We start from the raw sequence: 15,359 nt of genomic DNA, 5'->3' as shown, positions 1-15,359 counted from the left end.
CCCTCGGCCTGTCCTTGCAGTCCTGCGTGCGGCCTGGGCGCTGGGGCCGCCCTCGGCTCTGCGGGACGGCGCTACCCTCCCAGTGCATCGGTGCGGCGCCGTCTGCCGGGCTGTCAGTCTGTCCCGCGCCGTCGGTCCGTGCAGGCCCGCTCCTCCCTGTGGGCCCTCGGCCCTGCGCACCCTCCTCCGCTCGGGCGCCGGCCCCCCCCGGGGCCTCTCCGGCCACCGATCCCGCCAGGGCCCCTGGCGGGACGCGCCTCCGCGGCAGGGACCTCGCTGTGTCCCCTTCCCGGGCCGGCTGAGAACCGCATTGGCATTTGTAGATGGAAGGAATGACGAAAGGCCCGAGGGCTGGTGGCCGCAAATTCATCAACGTACGCAAGCTTGCATTCTTTCATTCATTCACTTACTGCGTACTTGCTCCGCGCCAGACTCTGAGCATACAATAGTGAACAAACTATCACGGGACTTGCTCTTCTGAAACTAACAGTCTAAGGGGAAACAGGAAAAATTTCAGGTTCTAATAGACAAAATATTTCATTTTTTTTTAAAGTAGATTTCTTTATCTCTTCTAGATGGAAGAGTGGGTTGATGGATATTTCTTCATGGACATTTGGGTTGTTTCTAGTTTTTGCCTGCTGCGAATAAAGCTCCTATAAACATTCCTGGGTAAGTCTTTGTGTGGCAATATGTTTTCGTTTCTCTTGGGTAAATAGCTAGGAGTGGAGTTGCTCCATCATTTTAACTTTTTAAGAAACTAGCCAAACTTGTTTGATCTCTAATTGCACACATTTATATAGAGGCAGGGTGAAGAAAGTGACAAATTAAAGGCTATTTTTAAATGGTCATTAAAAAGCACTTTTTAAACAATAGATCTTCATTGGAGTCTAATTGCTTCACAATACTGTTAGTTTCTGTTGCACAACAAAGTGAATCAGCCACATGCGTACACATGTCCCCACATCCCCTCCCTCTTGAGCCTCCCTCCCATCTTCCCTATCCCACCCCTCTAGGTCATGGCAAAGCACTGAGCCGATCTCCCTGTGCTCTGCTGCTTCCCACCAGCCAACTATTTTACATTCGGTAGTGTATATATGTCGATTCTACTCTCACTTCGCCCCAGCTTCACCCTCCCACCCCAAGTCCTCAAGTCCATTCTCTATGTCTACCTCTTTATTCCTGCCCTGCAACTAGGTTCATCAGTGCCATTTTTTTTTAAGATTCCATAGATATGCATTAGCATATGGTATTTGTTTTTCTCTTTCTGACTTACTTCACTCTGTATGACAGACGCTAGGTCCATCCACCTCACTACAAATAACTCAATTTCGTTCCTTTTTTGGCTGAGTAATATTCCATTGTATATATGTGCCACATCTTCTTTATCCATTCATCTGTCAGTGGACATTTAGGTTGGTTCCATGCCCTGGCTATTGTAAATAGTGCTGCAATGAACATTGTGGTACATGTAGTCTCTTTTTGAATTACGGTTTTCTCAGGGTATATGCCCAGTAGTGGGATTGCTGGGTCATATAGTAGTTTTATTTTCAGTTTTTTAAGGAACCTCCATACTGTTTTCCATAGTGGTTGTATCAATTTACATTCCCACCAACAGTGCAGGAAGGTTTCCTTTTTACCACACCCTTTGCAGCATTTATTGTTTCTAGATTTTTTGATAATGACCATTCTGACCGGTGTGAGGTGATACCTCATTGTAGTTTTGATTTACATTTCTCTAATAATTAGTGATGTTGAGCATCTTTTCATGTGCCTCTTGGCCACCTGTATGTCTTCTTTGGTGAAATGTCTATTTAGGTCTTCTGCCCATTTTTTAACTGGATTATTTGTTTTTTTGATATTGAGTCACATGAGCTGCTTGTATATTTTGGAGATTAATCCTTTGTCTGTTGTTTCATTTGCAAATATTTTCTCCCATTCTGAGGGTCGTCTTTTTGTCTTGTTTATGGTTTCCTTTGCCGTGCAAAAGCTTTGAAGTTGAATTAAGTCCCCTTTGTTTATTTTTGTTTTTATTTCCGTTACTCTAGGAGGTGGGTCAAAAAAGATCTTGCTGTGGTTTATGTCAAAGAGGGTTTTTCCTATGTTTTCCTCTAAGAGTTTTATAGTATCTGTTCTTACATTTAAGTCTTTAATCCATTTGCAGTTTATTTTTGTGTTTGGTGTTAGGTAGTGTTCTAATTTCATTCTTTTACATGTAGCTGTCCAGTTTTCCCAGAACCACTTATTGAAGAGGCTGTCTTTTGTCCATGGTATGTTCTTGCCTCCTTTGTCGTAAATTAGGTGGCCATATGTGTGTGGGTTTATCTCTGGGCACTCTATCCTGTATCATTGGTCTATATTTCTGTTTTTGTGCCAGTACCATACTGTCTTGATTACTGTAGCTTTGTGGTATAGTTTGAAGTCAGGAAGCCTGATTCCTCCAACTCTGAAAAAGCACTTTTTAAATAAGTGAAATATTTTAAGATAGGGGGTAAAAGGAACTGCCAAACTGTTTTCCAAAATGGTTGTTGTGTTTTACATTTCCAAAATCTATGTATGATAATTCCATTTGTTCTGCAGCATGGCCAACGTTTGATATTGTCTATCTTTTTAGTGTTAGCCATGCTAATAAGTGTAAAATAGTACATCATCATAGTTTTATTTGCATTTCTCTGATGACTAATGATGTTGACCATGTTTCATGTGCTTATTGACCATTTTTATATCTCAAGTGTTCAATTCTTTCACTAATTTTTTAAAAAACCATGTTATTTGTCTTATTATTGATTTGTAAGAGTTCTTTATATATTTTGGATACAAATCCTTCATCAGATATATGTATTGCAAATATTTTCACCCAGAATGTGCCTTGTTTTTTTAAAATAATGGTGCCTTTTGGGAATTCCCTGTTGGTCCAGTAGGACTTGGCTCTTTCACTGCTGGGGCCCAGCCACTGAGCATGGCCAAAATAAATAAATAAATAAAATAACGGTGCCTTTTGAAAAGCAGAGGTTTTTTATTTTGATTATTTTGTGGCCTGTAGACTATCACTCAGCAATAAAAATGAATAAAGGGTAAAATGGTACAGCCACCTCGGAAACAGTTTCAAAATGTTAAGCGTAGAGTTACCGTGTGGCCCAGCAATTCCACTCCTAAGTATATGCCAAAAAGAACTGAAAATGTATGCCCTCACAAAAACTTGTACATGAATGTCCTCAGTAGTATTATTCAAATAGCGAAAAAGTAGACACAAACTAAAATGTCCATCAAGTAATGAATAGATAAACAAAATGTGGTGTATCCCTACCATGGAATATTATTCAGCCATTAAAAGGAATGATGTACTGATACATGCTACAACAGGGATGGACCTTGAAACATTATGCTAAGCGAAAGAAGCCAGACACAAAGGACCACATATTACATGATTCCATTGCTATGAAATGTCCAGAATAAGTAAATTCAAAGAGACCATAGCTGGGACAGTAGCTGGGGAGAAGGACAGGGGAGTGACTGCTAATGGGTACAGGGTTTCTCTTGAGGGTGATGAGAAGGTTATAACATTAGTTGTGATGGTTGCACACCTCTGTGAATATAGTAAAAAACCACTGAATTGTAGACTTTAAAGGGTGAATTTTATGGTGCATGAATTATTTCTCAATAAAGTTGTTATTACAAAAAATACAAACTGTTAATACATACAACACGGGTGAATTTCAAAACCATTATGCTGAAAGAAGCATACACAAAAGAGTAGTACTATAAGATTCCATTAATATAAAGTTCTGGAACAGAAAAACCAATCTATAGTGATGGAAATCAGATCAGTAGTTGCCTGTGGCAGGGAGTGGGGAAAAAGAGGGAGAGTAAAGGCCACACAGGGAACTTGGTGATGGAGATGTCCTATATCTTGATTCGGGTGGTGATTACATGGGTGTATGCACTTGTCAAAACTCATAGAACTGTACACTAAGATGTGTGCATTAACTTGTATGTAAATTTTTACTTCCATAAAGTTAATTTAAAAAACAGATTTTCCAATATAAAATAAAAATTAAATTTAAAAAGAAATAAAATAACAGATTTCAGTCAGGCAGCATAGTCAGCAGTGCTTTCCAACCTTTCCCACATCATGATACCCTTAGGGAATGATAATATAGCTCTTGGAGGGCATTTAGAGTCCTTGGTTAACATACTGTGGACCTGAGGCTCCCAGCCCGGGCTCTGGCTGCCTTAAACCTGGCTGAGGGCAATACCTGTCAGGAACATGCTTGGGAAGCTCAGTGTGGCAGTTAACAGAGTGGACTCTGGGGTCAGACTGAAGAGGGTGAGGGAAAGTACTGCTCTTCTGATAACTGCCTGCGTGACCTTGGGCAAGCTACCTAATCTCCCAGTGCCTCTGATTCCTCATCTCTGAGATCAGTATAATAATAACACTTACTTTAAAAGATCACTGACGTTAAAAAGAAAAAGGGACTTCCCTGGTGGTCCAGTGGTTCAGACTCCCAATGCAGGGGGCATGGATTCAGTCCCTGGTCCGGGAACTAATACCCCACATGCTGCACGGCGTGGCCACACACACACACACACACACACACACACACACACACAAATCACTGACAGGATCAAGTGAGATACATGTAAAATCCCTAGAATCTACCTGGCACAGCATAATTAATCAATTACAACTATTTTCATAAAAGGGGTCGAGAGCTACTGGACCATTTGAGAACATAACATTTCCCTAACTAGTAAAGTTTCTTGTTCTAAAAAAATAAACTATTCTTTAAATTTTTTACATCTTGGGCATTCTAAATACAAATGAATCTCATTCTAAAATATAAATGAGGGACTTCCCTGGTGGCCCAGTGGCTAAGACTCTGCGCTCCCAATGCAGAGGGCCCGGGTTCAATCCCTGGTCAGAGAACTAGATCCCACAGGCCGCAACTAAAAGATCCCGCACGCGGAAACGAAGATCCCACATGGCGCAACTAAGACCCGGCACAGACAAATAAATAAATAAATAAATATTAACAAAAAATAAAATACAAATGAATCCCCAGCAGGGTCCAGCCTGGCACCCTTGTCGTCTGGCATTGCTACGATGAATTTTCACTGCGTCTGTCTGTGCCGGCACTTGTGTGTCTGTCTCTACCATGCCTCCCCTCCTAGTCTCCTCCTGCTTCTCCATGGGGGTCAGAGACGACCCCAAAATTAAGGGGGTACAAAAGGATAGGCGTTTGAGTGGGGGATTCCCCACCCCTTCCCTCCTCCCTCTTCTCCCCCTTCCATCTCCTGGCGCCTGTAATCACCAGGCGGTCTGAGGCTAAGTGGTAGTTTTGCCCACAGTGGAGGGGCTTGGAAACCACACCCCTCCTAGGGCGCTCCTGGCCATTGTCAGCATCCCACTCTCGTCTATTATTGAGATGGATCTGAAGGGGGCATGGTGTTTCCCATGGTGTGGGTGCCGGAGACAGCGGGGGACTGAAAGAGGAGCAGGTACGGGGGAGATAGAGGAAAAGGTGGGCTGCCAGGCAGACAGACAAACTGCACTGGGGAGAAAGGTAAATGCTCAAATCAGGGAAGGGAAAAGGATAATCTGCCCCCTGGGCGGGAGGTGGATTTATCACTTCGCCAAAGGATTGGCTAAACACTTTGCAGGGCCCAGTGCGAAACGGAGAAGTGGGACCCCCTTATTAAAAAAATTATTAAGAATTTCAAGACAGTGACAGCAGAGCATTACACCAAGCATGGGGGCCCTTCTGAGTGTGGCCCCGTGTCCAGTGCATAGGTCACAGGCCAGGGAAGCCAGCCCTGCTGCCAACGTCCCCTCTCCTCTCCCTGCTGATGCTAGCGACACTCACCCCCTAGGTTCCCTGGTCTCTTTCCTCCTCCTGACACACAACACCTTTCTTCCCCCTCCAATCTCTCTTTTAGGCCTGGATCCAGCTGCTCCCCCAGATCCAGATCCCAGCCCAGCTGTAGCCTCCATCGTGGCTGAGGGAGGGTCCCTTGGGTCTGGCGCCTACTTCAGCAGGAAAGCCCGTCTCTCCTTCCGCCACCAGCTGCATGACATAGCATCGGCCAACGACTCCACCATTTGAAGGGGACAACCAAGGGCTGAACTTCCAGGAGGCCTTGGCAACCTTCCTTCCCCCGCCTTCTCAGTCATCCCAGTGTCCAGCTCCCTCAGATCCCTCATGACCTTCTTATTAAATACACTGAGAATTGCCAAGTGCTGTGTGTATGTGCATGTTTTGGAGAGGAGATGGGACCACGACACCAGGGCTGTTATGGGGCTGACGTGGGAAGTGCAGCATGAGGTGGGAGTGAGGACGCAGGATTGGGGAACAGGAGGCAGCTGATCTCATGCGGCGCCCAGCTGTGCCTAGCAGGAAGTAGGTTTGCTGAAATCAAGCTTCAGAGTTGAGTGTGGTGAGAGCAGTTTGGAGCAGGTGCGGGGTAGGCAGGACAGCAGATGGGGCTAGGGAGCGTATTCGTTCAATGACTATCAAATGTCCACTCCCTGCCAGGCATTGAAAATATATCAGTGAATCAAGCACAAGGAATTCTCTCTTCTCACTGAATCTGCTTTCTGGTAGGAGAGGCAGACAATAAATAAATAAGCATGGTAATAGGAGACAGCGGTAAGTACTGCTACGAAGAAAATTAAACAGGTAATGTGAGAGCAGGGTGGAGGAGGGTGGTGTTTCTTCGAATTCAAGTGGCCAGGAAAGGGCTTTCTGTTGAGGGATGTAGAGTTCTCAGGATTTTGGAGTACAAGGGAAAGAGGAATCAAAGATGCCTTGAGACAGGGAGGACCGGGAGAACAGGTTTTGCAGAAAATCAAAAGTTCCGCATTGGTTCGAGATACACATTTGGGGTGAGAGATCCTTCTTCACTTAATTCAGGACCTCACCAACTCCTTAGGAAGCCTCCTCTGTACCCCCCGAAATCCTCCAGGGTAGGATTATATTCTAGAACCAGGCTTTCAAATGTGGCTTCCACCGTTCCTTTATCCATAGACTGGAGAAATGTAGATTAGGGCAAGACTGTCGGTCACTGTCAATGAGCACTTGGCTGGAGTGGGGACCGTCTTGCAGGGGCCAGAGCCGGCTCTCAGTTTCTCATCCGTGGGGCTGAAAGGTAACTTCCCATCACCTCCCCATGGGAATGGTGGCTTCTGGAGCCAACCCACAGCACTCCCAGTGGCCGCCCTCTCCCACTCAAGGTCAAACTTAAACTCCATGTGCACGAAGGTCCAACTTCCTCCCAAAAGCCAAAGAAGTCACACTGCTGCTTCTGACAAGATGAGGTGACAGAGGTGACTGTGAAGAGAGGGGACTGTGAACCTGGGTCGGACATGTGGAGTCCTTCTGACTTTAGGGCCAGTAGCCTCCCAGGAGGCAGGAGGCAGGAGGCAGGAGGCAGGCTGAGGGGAGATGACTCCAGTCTCTCTCAGAATTCTGAGTTCCCCCTTACGCTTAAACAGGGAGGGGAGTGGGTCATTTGCTGGGAGCCCCTACACCAACCACACTAGTGTCACAAAGACCTGGATATGGTAACGAAAGTGTGGGGCATGATGGCCTGGAGAAGGGTCCTCTCCAGCTCCCTCAGGGCAGTGGTTTATACAAACAGAAATGGGCCAGAGAAGTTCAGGCTTGAGGTTAAGAAAAGAACCCCAAAGCACACAGGTTCTCACTGACAAACTATTTATTGAATTTTGTCATCAGTATGGGATGTCTCTTGTTGTATCTTAGAATCCTAGGATTCAGGGAGGTGGTAAAGTGGCAATGGTGAATTTGGGAATCTGGTCTCCCAAAAGTACCTGCCGCTCTACCCCTGATTCCGCAATGGCTGCCAGGCGGATCACCCCTCCGCTGGAGCCATCCCGCTCCATGGCCAAAGCGAGAGCTGTGGAGAAAAGAAGAAAGTTGGGATTGGAGTCAGGTGCTGGGATCGTGGCAAGGAAAGAGGAATGCTGACCTGGCTTGAGTATGGGGATTTATGCTCACAGACCCAGAAGCCGCAGTTCTCACCATTGGCAGTGAATTGCAGACATTCTTCCTTGGTCATGCCCTCCCGGTAGGTAGCATCGACATAGCCATAGATATAGGAACTCCCGGAGCCCCCGATGGCAAAGGACTGTCTTACCATCATACCCCCCATGGGTACCGAATACACCTGCCAGACGGAGGGAGGAGAAGAGTGTCACCATTTGTACCCTCCCCACAACACACATATGTTCGCCTGTCCACTGCGGAACTGGTATGTGAAAAATTAATAGTAAGTGATGTAGAGACTGGAAAGAGAACTAGAAAATGCCTGCGGTGGGGAGAGAATGAAAGGCATGGCTCCAATGTTCTTGGGGTGGTGGTATCTGACCTGCCCCCCTTCTTGGGGGTCCCAGCCCGCAATGATGATTCCTGCCATCAGGTCTTCTCGGTATCGGTAACACATCTCCTTAAAGAGGCTGGCTGCCGTGTGTACCAGCGGAGGCTCATTCAGCTCGATGCTAGAGGGTGAAGGGAGTCATAGGGAAGGCAGTGTCAGGACCTGGAAGTCAGACTATTCCGCTCCTCAGGTCCCAACTCCTTTCAGATACTTGCTCCCCCACTGCCCACAAGTACCTGTGGAAACCAAGCTGATAAGTGACTGCGTCAGCTACTGCCTGGGTATCAGCGGCTGAGCCTGAGCGGCAGCAAAAAATACGGTCGTGAATAGGGGTCAGCTTGTCAGTCACTCGATTGGCGATGTACGACCTACAGGATAGCAGAATAGTGAGGGAAGGACCCCACCTGTCTCCCACTTTCATCTTTTACCATCCACTCCCTCAACAGGAATTCCAGTATTTCCTGTTAGTTCTCATCTAAACTGAAGCAGGCTGGAGAACAGACTTTTGCAAGAAGTTCACCAAAAGGTGAAGAGAACTACGAAGCAGTAGAAGCTGGTACAAATCCTAATCTCCCGGGAGGGGCGAAACCTCCCTTCCCACAGTAGTCTATGGAGGGTAAGGATGGGCTGGCAGGCAAGGAAGGAAGGGAAAGACGGGAAGAAGACCTTTCACGTATCTGTCCTGAGCTCACCCAGTGGTTGTTCTGGAGTCGGCTCCTAGAACCACGCCCCCTTCAAATTGCACGGCCATGATAGTGGTCTGGAGAAAGAGGAGAAAGGGGTGAGTCTGGGCCTCTCCATATTCTCCAGCATACACAAACCTTAATGATCCGTCTATCCAGTCCCTAGAATATAAGAAAAGTCGTGCGCCACCAACACATCGTCAAATCTCATGGGGTTCTCAATAACCCGCAGAATTCCAGAAATTCAATCTTCAAGTTCCCAAAGGCCCACCGTGACCTTAAGCTTTCGTCCTGCAAGATTCCAGAATGCCACGCTTCAGCCTACCTTCCACCTCCTCCCACACCACTCCTGCGTCCTTAGGATACCCCGCATCACACAGACCACCTCTCTTCCCCGCCCCTCCAGTTCTCCCAACCCACTCCAGCCTTATCTTTCCATCGCTTCAATCCTTGTGCATCTCTCGTGAACCCCGAGTCCTTCCTTACCCCTGTTGAAACTTCTCGGTTTTCCCAGTCGGGGGTAATGGCCTCAGGCCCCCAGGCTGGTGCTGGCCGCGCTCCCCGAGCAGCTACTAAGGTGGCCGCCATCTTCCTCCTCCGCTACGGCCACAAAGCAACTGTCGTAAAGTGCTCCATCACCCTCTTTAGTCGTGCTCTGAGGCCTTCTGGGGGCGAAGCTGCGCCACGGTTGACGGCAGAAAGGAAAAGAAATGTGTAGTGAACCTTCTTTGCGACCGTGAGAGCTTGATGGCAGCGTGGGTGGCAAACAAAGAAACAAGAAACAAACAAACAAAAAACCCAAACAACAAACAGATCCAAACCGTCTGGAAAAACTACGTTCCTATCGGTATACGCGGGACTGATCGGAGTTGCGATTCAAAGAGTCTTCAGGATAGACTTGAGCGTCTCCGATTTAGAATGACCGCACTATGTTTTCATTTCTCTTAGGTATATAGTTAGGCGTATATACTAGGAGTGAAATTGTTAGGTCATTTAGTAAATTTTTGTTTAACATTTTAAGGAACTGACAGCTTTTCCACAGCAGCTGCCTCGTTTTACATTCTCACCAGCCATGAATGAGGATTCTGATTTCTCCACTTCCTAATTCTTGTGGTGCGTTTTTAATTTTACCCATCCTAGTGGGTGTGAAGTGATATCTTGTGGGGTTGTTGTTGTTGTTGTTGTTGTTTTTGCTTTTCCCTGTGATGAGTGACATTGAACATATTTTCATGCGCTGATTGACCATTTGTATATCTTCTTTTGAAAAATACCTATTTAAGTCCTTTGCCTGTTTTAAAATTGGGTTATCTTTTTATTGTTGAGTTATGCGGGTTTTTTTTTTTCCCTTCACGAGCAAAGCATCAAACTTTTTCTTTTCTTTTTTTTTCTTTTGCCGCATCGCGCGGCTTGTGGGATCCTAGTTCCCCCACCAGGGACTAAACCCCGGGCCCCTGCAGTGAAAGCCCAGAATCCTAACCACTCGGTCACTAGGGAACTCCCAACATCAAACTTTTTAAAAAATTGAAGTATAGTTGATTTACAATATTGTGTTAGTTTCAGGTGTATAGCAAAGTGATTAAGATATATATATTTCCATTATAGGCTATTACAAGATATATGAGTATAGCTCCCTGTGCTATACAGTAAATCATTGTTGTTTATCTATTTTATGTATGTAGTTTGCATCTGTTAATCCCATAATCCTAATTGTTCTTTTTATATTCTACATACTACACCTTTATCAGACATACAATTTGCAAATATTTTCTCCCATTCCATGGACTGTCTTCTCACTTTCTTTTCTTTTTTTAAAAATTTATTTATTGGGCTTCCCTGGTGGCGCAGTGGTTGAGAGTCCGCCTGCCGATGCAGGGGACACGGGTTCGTGCCCTGGTCTGGGAAGATCCCACATGCCGCGGAGCGGCTGGGCCCGTGAGCCATGGCCGCTGAGCCTGCGCGTCTGGAGCCTGTGCTCTGCAACGGGAGAGGCCACAGCAGTAAGAGGCCCGCGCACCGCAAAAAAAAAAAAAAAAAAAAAAAAAAAATTATTTATTTTCGGCTGCATTGGGTTTTCATTGCTGCATATGGGCTTTTTTTTAGTTGCAGCTTAGTTGCTCCACGACATGTGGGATCTTCCCAGACCTAGGGCTCAAACGTGTGTCCCCTGCATTGGCAGGCAGATTCTTAATCACTGCACCACCAGGGCAGTCCCAGATTTTGTATTTATTCTTGAGTCAGGTTTGGTAGTGTGTGTCTTTTTAGGAATTTGTCCATTTCATTTAGGTTATCTACTTTATTGGCCTACAGGTGTTTACAGTATTTCCTTATAATACTTTTTATTTCTGTAAGATCGTTAGTAATGTTTCCTCTTTTTTTTTTTGCAGGATCTCAGTTCCTGACCAGGGGTTGAACCCGGGCCACAGAAGTGAAAGCCTGGAATCCTAACCACTAGGCCATCAGGGAACACCCCCTCTTTCTTCTTTTTTTTTTTAAATTAATTTATTTATTGGCTGTGTTGGGTCTTTGTTGCTGTGCGCGGGCTTTCTCTAGTTGTGGCGAGCAGGGGCTACTCTTCGTTGTGGTGTGCAGGCTTCTCATTGCAGCGGCTTTTGTTTGTTGCGGAGCACAGGCTCTAGACATGCAGGCTGCAGTAGTCGTGACATGCGGGCTCAGTAGTTGTGGCTTGCAGGCTCTGTAGCGCAGGCTCAGTAGTTGTGGCACTAAGCCCTAGTTGATCTGTGGCATGTGGGATCTTCCTGGACCAGGGCTCGAACCTGTGTCCCCTGCATTGGCTGGCGGATTCTTAACCACTGTGCTACCAGAGAAGTCCCTCATTTTTTTTTTAATACTCTTTTGTATTTTCTTCTATAAACTCTTTTTTTTTGGCTGCATTGGGTCTTCATTGCTGCGTGCGTGCTTTCTCTAGTTGTGGCAAGCGGGGGCTACTCTTCGTTGTGGTGTGCGGGCTTCTCATTGCGATGGCTTCTCTTGTTGTGGAGCACAGGCTCTAGGCACACAGGCTTCAGTAGCGGCAGCACACAGGCTCAGTAGTTGTGGCTCACAGGCTGTAGAGTGCGCAGGCTCAGTGGTTGTGGTGCATGGGCTTAGTTGCTCCACAGCATCCCCTCTTTCATTTTTGATTTTAGTAATTTGAGTCTTCTCTCTCTTTTTCTTGGTCAGTCTAGCTAAAGGTTCGTCAATCTTAGTGGTCTTTTCAAAGAGCCAACTTTTGTTTTAGTTGATTCTATTGTTTTTCTGTTTTCTATTTCATTTATTTACACCCTAATCTTTATTATTTCCTTCCTTCTGCTTTCTTTAGATTTAGTTTGCTCTCCTTTTTCTTTTCTTTTCTTTTATCTTTTCAGCTGTGACACGTGGCTTGCAGGATCTTAGTTCCCCAAGCAAGGACTGAACCCAGGCCCCATGCAGTGGAAGCGGGAAGTCCTAACCACTGGACTGCCAGGGAATTCCCTGCTTTTCTTTTTCTAGTTTATTAAGGTAGAAGGTTAAGCTGTTGATTTGAGAGCTTTCTTCATTTTTAATATAGGCATTCATAGCTACACATTTCCTTCTGAGCACTGCTTATGCTGTATCCCAAGTTTTGGTATGTTTTGTTTTCATTTTCACTAACCTCAAAATATTTTCCCTGTGATTTCTTCTTTGACCCAGTGGTTGGTTAGGAAAATTCACATACTTGTGAATTTTCTAAATTCCCTTTTGCTATTGATTTCTAATTTCACTCCAGTTTAGTTGGAGAATATTTTGTGACTTCAACCTTTTTAAATTAATTGAGACTTTTTTGTGGCCTACCCTATGGTCCATCCTGGAGAATGTTGCATGTGTGCTTGAGAAGAATGTGTATTTTGCTGTTTCTGTGTGGAGTAGCCCTCCTATGAACCTGCCATACTATTTCTACATACTGCAGCTGGAGCTGCTGTTTTTTTTTTTTTTAAAGTATTTATTTATTTGCCACATAGGGTCTTAGTTGTGTCACGCAGGATCTTTCGTTGTGGTGCGTGGTCTTCTCTCTATTTGTGGTGTGCAGGCTCCAGAATGCACGGATTCCAGAGCACAGGGGCTCATTAGTTGTGGCGGGTGGGCTCTGTAGTTGCAGCACGTGGGTTTAGTTGCCCCGCAGCATGTGGGATCTTAGTTCGCTGACCAAGGATTGAACCAGCGTCCCCTGCATTGCAAGATGGATTCTTAACCACTGGACCACCAGAGAATCCCTGGAGCTGGTGTTTTGAATTGAAAATATGATCCAGACAATTCCCCACTTAAAATTAACTCTCAAGATAAAGTCCTGTCTCTATAACATAGTTTATAAGGCCCTTCATGTACTCACTCCTGCCCACCTGTCTGGAATCACATCTCTTATTTACTTCTAAATTTTTTATTGTAATAAAATATAAATAACATAAAATTTAGCGTTTTAACCATTTTTGGTGTACAATTCAGTAGCATGAAGTACATTTACTTTGTTGTGCAATCCCCTCTTTTCTTTTTGACACTCTTGTCTCCAGCCATCTGAACTATTTTTAGTGCTCATACATTCATTCAACAAAAGCTGTTGAATGTCTACTGGGTGCCAGGCACAGTTTGAGGCACTGGAAGTACATCAGGGAACAAAGTAGACAGAAATTCCTAGCCCCATGGAACTTACATGTATTAAGGGAGACAAAAAAGTAAGTGCAATATACAGCATGTTAAATAGTGAATCATATTAAGAAGGAAAAGCAAAGAAGGGAGATAGGAAGATGTGTGTGTGTGTGTGTGTGTGTGTGTGTGTGTGTGTTGAAATTTTAGAAAGAATAATCAGGGAAGGTCTCACTGGAGAGACATTTAAATAAAGACCAGAAGGAAGGAGGGAAGTCATTTGTATATTTTGGGGAAAAGCATTCTGGACAGAGGGAAGATCAAGTGCAAAGTCATGAGGCAGGATCATGCCTGACATATTCAATGAATATTGACGAGGTCAGTTTAGCTAGTGCAATCAGATCACATAGGGCCTTTGAGAAGCGTTTCATCATTCTCAACTGAAAATATGATCCAGAAAATTTCCTGCAATAGGAAGCCATTGGAAAGTTTTGAGCAGGGAAGTGACATGATATGCTTTATATTTTAAAGATCACTTTGGCTGCTCTATTGAAAATACACTGTAGGGATGCAAAGTATGGAAGAGAGAAACAATTAGGAGGCTATTGCAATAATCCAGGTGATAGATGAAGTTGACTTGACAAGGTTGGTAGCAGTGGAGATAGTGAGAAATAGATTCTGACTGCTTGGAGGTGGGTACGATGAAAGAGAAACCAGAGAGTCAGGATGACTGCAAGGATTTTGGCTTAAGGACCTGGAAGAATGGAATTGTCATTTGCTGAGCTAGCGAGGACTGTGGAGTATTTTGGGAGGAGAGAATATTGGAAGCTCAGTTTTGGACTTGTTAAGTTTGCTATCTCTAGTTGAAATGCAAGTGGAGATGTGGAATAAGGAAGTGATATATAGTATTCTGGAGTCCAGGGGAAAGTGGGTTGGAGTTATAATTTGGGAATTATCAGTGTGTAACTTTACTATTGTGGGAGTGGAGTCGTTTAATAAACATACATTACTGAGCTGAGCACCTGCTTGGTGTGAGGTAAGACGCACAGGTTTTAGCCTTGGGTAGTTGACAGGAAAGGGTGTCATTTATTGAGATAGGAAACACAAGAGGAGGTGCAGTTCTGGGAGGAGGTGACTGGATTCGTGTTGGATGTGTTGCATTTGTGGTGTCTGTGGAGGTGTCCAGGAAAGAGTTCACTTTATGGGGGCTGCAGCTCAGGGGACAGGTCTGGTCTGGAGACTTGGCACGTAGTTGGCAACTGAAGCTGTAGGAGTGGGTGACATAGGCCAGGAGTAGCGTGAGTCTCTCGGCGGCTGGAAACAGGGATGACACATCTTCCCACATCTATTTTTTCCTGTTTCCCTTAAGCGCCTGCTGTCATCACACAAAACGCCCTAAATCGACGGCTACCAAAGAATACTTTTTTTAAAATAAATTTATTTATTTATTTTAGGGTGCGTTGGGTCTTCGTTGCTGTGCACGGGCTTTTCTCTACTTGCGGCAAGCAGGGGCTACTCTTCCTTGCCGTGCAGGCTTCTCACTGCGGTGGCTTCTCTTGTTGCCGAGCAAGGGCTCTAGGCCTGTGGGCTCAGTAGTTGTGGTTCCCTGCTCTAGAGCACAGGCTCAGTAGTTGTGGCTCACGGGCTTAGTTGCTCCTCTGCATGTGGGATCTTCCGGACCAGGGCTCA

The 15,359-nt window shown here is 45.3% G+C and overlaps 1 protein-coding gene and 1 long non-coding RNA gene across 2 annotated transcripts; one reads left to right on the top strand and one right to left on the bottom strand.

Annotated features, from left to right (window-relative positions):
* The first annotated feature begins 14 nt into the window (after positions 1-14).
* LOC116746320 lies at positions 15-6,213 on the top strand. Its single transcript, XR_004347674.1, has 3 exons — positions 15-374; positions 576-669; positions 5,935-6,213. It is a non-coding gene; the product is annotated as an uncharacterized LOC116746320 (long non-coding RNA).
* A 1,479-nt stretch (positions 6,214-7,692) lies between these two features.
* Positions 7,693-9,746, bottom strand: PSMB6 (proteasome 20S subunit beta 6). Its single transcript, XM_032617330.1, has 6 exons — positions 9,561-9,746; positions 9,084-9,151; positions 8,628-8,759; positions 8,383-8,512; positions 8,037-8,181; positions 7,693-7,911 (listed from the first exon to the last, which is right to left on the bottom strand). Exons 1-6 carry the CDS (start codon positions 9,660-9,662, stop codon positions 7,769-7,771), a joined length of 720 nt encoding a protein of 239 aa, XP_032473221.1. The 5' UTR covers positions 9,663-9,746; the 3' UTR covers positions 7,693-7,768.
* Positions 9,747-15,359: the final 5,613 nt, after the last annotated feature.

Source organism: Phocoena sinus, chromosome 20 (genome assembly GCF_008692025.1).
Source record: "Phocoena sinus isolate mPhoSin1 chromosome 20, mPhoSin1.pri, whole genome shotgun sequence".
Taxonomy (NCBI): domain Eukaryota; kingdom Metazoa; phylum Chordata; class Mammalia; order Artiodactyla; family Phocoenidae; genus Phocoena; species Phocoena sinus.
This window is presented reverse-complemented; position numbering and strand designations above follow the sequence as displayed.

Bases quoted from the DNA above. Each gene is read 5' to 3' on its own strand.
- PSMB6 (XM_032617330.1), bottom strand. From the start codon at position 9,662: ATGGCGGCCACCTTAGTAGCTGCTCGGGGAGCGCGGCCAGCACCAGCC. The intron at 8,760-9,083 runs GTGAGCTCAGGA...GCTATCCTGTAG, and splicing joins GACTCCAGAACAACCACTGG to GTCGTACATCGCCAATCGAG. The intron at 7,912-8,036 runs GTGAGAACTGCG...TTTTCTCCACAG, and splicing joins TCTGCAATTCACTGCCAATG to CTCTCGCTTTGGCCATGGAG.